An 8,800-nucleotide genomic window follows, 5' to 3' on the forward strand; every position below is an offset into this window, starting at 1 on the left:
ACTTTTAAAAGTAAATATCTATGAGTAACAATTTATTGTTTTTATAAGATTTACAGATAGACCGTTTGATACCATGAGTAAGATGTTTTAACACCAAATCAAGAGTTTTGAAGGTTATTGAACAAAATTAAAAATCATATTCGTAATTAAAAATTTATATAAAATCATATCCTACTCAGGTACCCTAATCTTGTGTCTCAAATAATTTCTATCAGACGTTATATATTTTGTAATGTCTAGAACTGTCATGTGTAACCTCTATTGCTCATCCCATGTGCAACAGAACATGAATTGAATAATGATCCATAATTATAAACAACTAGAACCGATATTCGAATATCGAGACACGAACGTTGAATCAAAATCAAATGACATGAATTAGAGGGGTTGAGTCAAGTTTAACACATTAATTAAACGAGCCCATGATTGAACATATTGTAACCTTGAGAGGAGGTTTATTATGGAATGGAACATGAACTTGATATGAAATAAAATGAAATTTTCAATTGGTTACATTATAATATAACTTTGTTCACATGTATATAAATAGAAATGAATAAAAGTATGCTAACTTTTCCTAATTTCCAAACTCTGGATTATACATGATGATATGAGAAAAGGTATGAAAAACACAATGAATTTTGTGATTAATTTCACAAACAAATTAAACAAAGCCCCCAAAATAATATCACGCCCAACACAATCATCCATCTTAGCCTCCATATTCTCAAATAAAATCGTGGATTTAATTATCCAGGGTTCTTTTTTTAATTTGAGGAAGATAAATGGCGGATGTGAAGGGTGTGTGTATATAATGTGTATATGTATTGATTTGGAGTCGATGGGATTAGTAGTAGGGGATTACGGGTGGTGGTGGAGAAGCGTAGGAAACTCCGAATACTGGTGGAAGAGGCATGTTGTCGAATGGTGGTGGCGGCGGGAGTGATGGTGGTGGGGGAGATGGGTATGCATGTTTAAAGGGTGGTGGGGGAGATTGAGTTTCTTGTGGCGGTGTTGTTGGATGGTGGTGGTATGTGGGTGATGGTGGAGATTGAGTTTGTGGTGGTTGGTGGTGCCATTGTTGCGGTGGAGGTGGTGGTGGAGATGAAGAGGGGGTTTCACAAGGCTTGGGAGGAGGTGGTGGAGCACAGTCGGATAATGGTGCTGGTGGAGGAGGTGAATGGGATGGTGGCGATGGGGTTTTAAGGTTGGGTGGAGTGTAGCTATGATGTGTTGGAGGCGCTGGTGGAGGAGAGGTTTGGTGTTGATAGGTTGGAGTTGGTGGTGGTGAGCTGTGGTGGTGATAAGTTGATGATGATGAGTTCTGAGGTGGCGGTGGCGGGGACTGTTGAGGTGGGGGTGGTGATGAGTATTGTGGCGGTGGTGGTGGTGATGGCAGCGGTGGAGGAGGTGGTGGTGGTGATGAATATTGCGGTGGCGGTGGCGGTGGCGGTGGCGAGCAAGGAGGTGGTGGTGATGGGGAAGGTGGTGGCGGTGGTGGTGGAGGTGAATGAGGAGGCGGTGGTGGTGGAGACTGTGGTGGAGGTGGTGGTGGTGAATGTGGAGGTGATGGCGGCGGTGAATGTGGAGGTGGTGGTGGGGGAGACGGTGGTGGCGACTGTGGAGGCGGAGATGGTGGTGGAGGTGGTGGCGACTGTGGGGGTGGTGGCGGTGACGATTGTGGTGGAGGTGGTGGCGGTGACGATTGTGGTGGAGGTGGTGGGGAATGCACATGGGTTTTAGGTGAAGAGTCAAACATAGGAGGCGAGGGTGGTGGAGACAGGTTGTTTTCACGTGGTGGCGGTGGAGCATGTTGATCCTTTGGTGAGACTTGCCAAACTGGAGGTGGTGATGGAAGCCGTGATTTTGAAGAACTTCTATCCGTTGGTACCGGAGGTGGTGGAGAGTGTGATCTCATATTCGGAGAAGTCTCAAATTCCGGTGGCGGTGGAGTAGGCTTCACAAATGGCCTCGGCGCCTGAGACGGTTTTGGAGACGGTGGCTTTGGAGCTGGCGCAGTCCTCCTAGACCTGGATTTCGACTTAGACCGCGGTGGAGTTGAAACCGGAGAACTCGTTGGCGACGGAGAGCCACCACATTGCAACTTACTACAATCCACAGGACGTGCATCACCGGAAGAACACTCCCTAGCTGACCGTTGATTCCCTTTCCCGATAATACAATTCTTCCCATCATCAAACACCTTACCGCCGGTGGCCACACACGACGGCGCTTCCCCAGTGAAGTAATTGGACGAGAAAGTAAAGTTTTGCAACCGGGGCAACTTACAGATACTATCCGGCACCACCCCTGTCAACTTGTTATGAGCCACGTTCAGCTGCTCCACACTCCTCATTCCGGCAATCGCCGCCGGCAACGGCCCTTGAAGACTATTAAAGCTGACGTCAAAAACCGTCACCTTTTTTAGCGCCCCGATTTGCACCGGCAAACAGCTCGTCAGATTATCGTTCATGAGAATGATCTCATTCAACGTTGACCCCATTTGTCCAACGCTCGCCGGAAGACATCCACCCAGATCGTTGTTCGCCAAAACAAGCACCGATACCGGCGAGTTACCCAAATTTGGCGGAATACCGAACTTAAACCGGTTGTCATTCAAAAAAACCGCATCAAGATCCTTATCGAATAGCTTAACCGGAACAGACCCTTCAAATTCGTTGAACCGGAGGTCCAAGAACTTCAACACCGGCATAGATAAAACAACCGTCGGAAAAACCCCGACGAAACGGTTGTTGCTTATATCAAGCTCGTGGAGGAGCTTGAGCTTCTTGAAAGTGGCTGGAACAGTGCCGCAAAACCGATTGGAGTTAATGTGAAAGACAGCAAGGTCAGTAAGATGACCGAGTTCCGGTGGAAGGTAACCAGCGATATCAGCATGATTGAGATCAATTCCAGCAACCACACGATCGGAGCTGTTGAACAAAGAGGGAGCACAGAACACACCGCCGTAGCTGCAAACGTCCGCTCCAGTCCAGTTAGCGGTGAAATTAAATGGGTCGGAAAAGATGGCTGTTTTCCATGCTTGGAGAGCAATGTATGCTCGCCGGAGACTCTGGTTCTCAAAAACAAGATTGTCTACGTCATTATCATCGGCGGCTGAAGAGACGTGGAGGAAGGCGGCGGAGACGAGAAGGGTGAGGAAGAGGAATCGCGGCGGAGGCATTGTCGGAAAAGATTGAGAGAGAAAATGGGCCAACTGGCCAATGCGTGTTTTGTGATGAATTCCACCCAAGTCTGAATTTAAAGGAGTGATTTTATTATTATATATTTATTTAAACCACATAATTATTTGAGAATCAAAAATGTTAAAAAGGGATACACCTGCCACCAAACCCATGTTAAGTCTCCTGTCTTCCTTGGCCCTTTCTGTTACAGATTTTAATAAATAATAATTTTTTTTAAAATAATACAATTTATATATTAAAATAATACAATTTATATATTAAAATAAAAATACATTTTTGGTTTTGAAAAGAATGAGCGGCACCGGCAACGATAAAAGTCTATCTAAGTACAACAATAATAATAGGGACAATATGACAAGCCAGCACGTTGCCAGAATTAGTCACAAATTAAATTCTAAATAATAATAAAGTTGAGAAATATAATTGGGAGTAGTGGAGGGTTTGTAATGTTCCTAAGTATTATTTTACTTTAAAATAAAAATAGATTTATTTTATTTTACTTAATTTTTCACCATTTTTTTGTTAAAATACATTTCAAATTAAATATTTAAGTATTTATTGGTTTTTTAAAGAAAATAAATAAATAAATATTATTTATTTGTGAAAAAGAATAACTCGAATATATATACATACGACATGAGTAGTAGGAGTCCAGTAATTAAGGGGCCCACGAAAACGGCGGATGATTATACGCGTTTAGCTGGCGCCATGACTGACGGCGTGGTCTTATTAATCATGTTGGCAATCCCCTGTCTCTGTTTGGTTGATTTTAGAGTGAATTATAGTAAAGGTCCTTGTGGTTTGTTTAAATTTCGAAAATGGTCCCTTAAATATATTATCTAACATCTGTGGTTTTTAACCTTTTATTTTTATAACATCCAAGTTAACATTGTTAAATAAGGTACTTAACTTGTGTCTTTTACATTAGGGTAATTTAGTCCTTTTACTACTTATCTCTTTTGAAAGAATAAGTTAGGGGTTGTTTATCAAACACTTATCCGGTAAGTGCTTACCGGTAAAATTTAATACTATTATGTACTTACCGGGTAAGATTTTAGTCCACCAAAACGACATACTATACAATAATTTACTCGGTAAATGCTTACTCGGGTAAGAGTCTTCACTCTTACTTATTGGGTAAGACTTTCCATCATTTCACCACTCATATCGGGTAAGACTCTTCATCCTTATATCGTTCTAACCGGGTACCATGTTCATTCGGAAAAGAAAATTTTCCGGTAAGCACTTACTCGATAAATGTTTAGTAAACGGCCCCTAAGATTCATTATAAGTTGCTTTCATGAACTAAAAAGTCGAAGCTTACGGACATATGAAAAAGATGAACATTTATTAAATTAAATCTTGACAAAATTGCCCCTCATGTGAGGGGCGGATGGAGCTAACGGCCTCAACTTAACAGCGTTAATTTGAGGGAAACTAGTGTCATAAAAATGAAAAGTCAGGGACCTTCTCTGTAGATGGTGTATTTAAGGGGTAATAACCAATGAAAAGTTAGGGACCTTCATATGATTATTTAATTCAAAACTAGAATTTTGAATTTCGATTTAATATATATTTGTTTCATAACATTACAAACCTTATTGTAACGATAGAGATACGTTTTTTATACAATAACACGCCTTTTTAAACACCAAATAAAACCTAGTTTCTACTTTGCGGACCCATAACGGATAACTGCCACCCCCATGGTTTGTAGACTGGGCCCAAAACGTTAGTGGGCAGACCAAATGGCTAAGGCTCAAAAATCATGAACCAAGCCAGGTTCCAGAATCCAGCCCAGCTCCATTGGCTCAGTTTTAATTTTAAACGATTTTTATTCGTTTTTCTTGATAAATTACACATGCACTAATTATATATTGGCACATAAATCCCCCCTTCTAATGAACAACGTTATTACCAATTTTCATTTAAAAAAACCAAACATAACAATTGTCTATACACAATCTTTTCCCGTTAAATCGGTTGCTTTTAGCAACTGTTGGCCCACGGTACCAATCTTATATTGAAAATATACTATAAAATTTATATAACCATACATAAATTAAGGGTGAAAACGTGTCATTTGTATCTTCGATATCAATTAATTTCGCATCTGTAATATTTTCGGGTGATTATGCTTAAAAATGATTGTCCTGTAGTTATATATCATTAATTTGGTGAAAGGCAAGCCAGTTTTATAGCCCGTTATATCTCTTCATTTGGATAGAGCCTACAAAAAAAAAATGGAGCCCAATTTTACTTTTTTTTAGGAGCCTAATCTGTAGCCCAAACTCAAATGTGTAGAAAAAAGTGCACACATAGCGACCTCAGTTGCAAATCATACTCAAGAACTCTTCGATCTCCCTCTCGCTTATATTCCTGATTTGGCGATTGAAATTCCTGAAAATGGCTATTAGGTCTGATTTGAATTCATGTATGAATATTAGGACCATACGAGTCCATAAGGATGTTTGATGAGGAGTTGTGTAGGGATCTTTGAGGTGACATATGGTTTGCAACAAGGATGCCAATGCTTGTACAGGTCGGTTGTGCCAAATGACTGCAACAAGGAATATATGATCTTAGTACAAATGTAACAAGGCCTCCAAAAAGATTGGAACAACCCTAGTGAAAACATCATTAATAAAACTCTAGTTTTGTGTACGTTCTTGATCTCATACCATATATTGGCTGATAATGTAAACTTTATGAAGTTGGTTCTCAACGTCAACCTCTTTCTCACTCCTAACTTTCAACATGCTACAATTTTAACACATGAAACAATCATTTATTCATTCAGACAATTGATTTAGAAAAAGAAAGAAACATCAATATATTTATATCTAGATAGATTATCTAAACAAATAACTTAACTTCACCAGATATTGCAGTGCAGAGTTTAGATGGGTAGGGGTGTAGAGGGTCTTAAACCACTTGCATACACATATTGCATTTACTGTCCATTCATGATATTATAATCGATTCAAATATTTGGAAAATATATGTAGTGTATCCAACTAACCATAACGAATAAAAGTTAATTAATTGGTTAATTTCATGAAATAGAAATTTATAATTTAAGAAGATTCTAGAAGACATAATTAGTATAGCTTCTACATATCGGTCGGATTACTTGAGATCACTATTTTACGTAAATTAAAACCCTTTGTCGTAATATGCATGTTTTTAACCCATCCAAAAACAGAGGACATATATTAAGTCAACCTAAAGCTTATTTAACAGTAACGAATCATAATGAATTGAGGTTCTAAAGAAAAATAAATACAAACATGTGTAATAATTTATATGTTTTTATGAATAATAAATTCCACGCGTGTGTGTATATATATATATATATATATACATAGGGGCCCATTAAAGGAAGAACTGAGTTGTTTATGGTAATCGTGAGGTCCAATCTCAACCAATCATTTTAATATATTAATTATTCAATTTAATTCAATTTAAAAGGGTATGATAGTCAATTCCTAAATTAAGATTAAATTTTAATTTTTAAAATAGAACCGTTTCACAAAAAATAATTAATATTGATTTACATTCCTCAATTATAGATTAATATGATTCAATGGAATAAAATCAAAAAAATTAATCCATGAGTGTAAACATGATCATGATTCTAAATTATCACATGGAATCACACATATTTGTTGAAGATTTTCTCCATAATATTTAAAAATATCAAATCAATAAGTGTTTCTGCTAGAATTTTACCACAATGTAGCACAACATTGTTCACACACTATCATATATATATATATATATATATATATATATGAAAGCAGGATGCATCACATATATAGCTGCTAGCTACATTAATTTGGGATCAATTTCTTGTTAACTAGATTAGGAGTCAAATCTTTGTGTCTGTATATTTTACCACAATGTAGCACACCATTTTGACCAGACAAGATTATGATCAATTCGTTAGCATCCATCAATTATGTATATGGTTCCACTTGCGATCGACTCTAGGGTTTAGGGAAATCGTGTCCTTCTCGAAAACCAGACAACATCTTCACTCTATTTTGGATTCGAATTTAAAAGTGTATATTAAGAATGCTTTTTTATGACATATTGCTTTGGATAATAAGCTCTGATTTTCTGGATTATATTTTCATAGTGCCAAAAAGAGGTGAAGGATGATTCTTTTTCTTTGAAATGGATGAAACCTGTATATCAAGCTTAATTTAAATGAATTATGTTCAGACAATGAAGATATTTCCTTATGCTTTTTTTTGGTCTCGAAGGGTATTAAATTTTGTTCGTTTCAACTTGGTGAATAAGAGTTCTTTCTTGACACACTCGTACTAAGAATGTTAACTAAAGTAGTTCTGCTGATGATAGCTTTTGAATTGAGTTTTAGCATGTAAAGTGAATCGTTGCTTGTATTATCTTAGGATGTTCTAAGCAAAATAGGGAATAGTGCTTCATGCAGTCTCTATGTTAGCGTTGTTATGCCACATAAAAACTTTAGGCTCTTCGGTATTCTTTTGTGACTGAGCAACCTAGTCTAGAACAGTAAGAGCTCCGTTTGTGGCATTTACCCGCCCAATCCAACTAAGAAGAACCGAACCTGACAAAAAGCCGGCCTGCCAATAGGCGAAAGAGAATAAACTAGTTGACGACGGAATGAACAACGAAACTTTACAGTGTCACCTAGCTCATTGAGTCATGTATGAGATAGATTTGCTTTGTATTTTAGGCTGAAAATAAAATATAGTAAAATGACCAATTCAACTTGTTTGTAGTAGTCCATGTGAGATCAACATTGTCTTTTTAGATGTGAGCTCACTCACATAATTGTTTATGTAAAGGAAGATGTCTCTTCTTGCAAATGCAACACTGATTTAGACACATGGAAAAGGAACATGAATGTGTATGTGTATGTTCATTTGAGCAGACACTTTGGTTGACATACTAGTACACTGCTCTCATGGAAAGGCATGTATTAGGATGAAGTAAAACTGAAGTAAATGAAAAATAATTGATTAATGTGTAAGCTATGCACATGGATGAAAGGAGGTAGAGTTTGGAGTTGAATATAACTGAGAACAATTTAGACAAAATCCGCAGAATGTGATATTTGCTAAAGATAGCAGTTCAAACCGTTTATTCTTTTGGAGTAAATATGGCAACGATGTAACTGTATCAGGTACTATAAACATAGAATAAGCAAAGAATGGTATTTTACCACAATGTAGCACACCATTTTGACCAGACAAGATTATGATCAATTCGTTAGCATTCATCGATTATGTATATGGTTCCACTTGCGATCGACTCTAGGGTTTAGGGAAATCGTGTCCTTCTCGGAAACCAGGCAGTATCTTCACTCTATTTTGGATTCGAATTGAAAAGTGTATATTAAGAATATTAACGGATTTGTAGGGCGCGCTCAAATCCGGCTCAATAAATTAAAAAAAAATGACCATCTTACCCTTCTTTACATTATATCATTAAATATCACTAATCTATTTTTGGAATTACATTAATTAAGATTCCTTTCAATTTTAACCATTGATTATTAGGATGTGTGGTTGAGATTGGATCTCACGGTTACCACAAACAAAACA

The 8,800-nt window shown here is 37.6% G+C and overlaps 1 protein-coding gene across 1 annotated transcript; it reads right to left on the bottom strand.

Moving 5' to 3' along the window:
* Window positions 1-433: 433 nt before the first annotated feature.
* LOC112505871 (leucine-rich repeat extensin-like protein 4) lies at window positions 434-3,184 on the bottom strand. Its single transcript, XM_025109916.1, has one exon. It carries the CDS (start codon window positions 3,182-3,184, stop codon window positions 848-850), a length of 2,337 nt encoding a protein of 778 aa, XP_024965684.1. The 3' UTR covers window positions 434-847.
* Window positions 3,185-8,800: the final 5,616 nt, after the last annotated feature.

Source organism: Cynara cardunculus, assembly GCF_001531365.2.
Source record: "Cynara cardunculus var. scolymus isolate 2C chromosome LG 2, CcrdV1, whole genome shotgun sequence".
NCBI classification, from domain to species: Eukaryota; Viridiplantae; Streptophyta; class Magnoliopsida; order Asterales; family Asteraceae; genus Cynara; species Cynara cardunculus.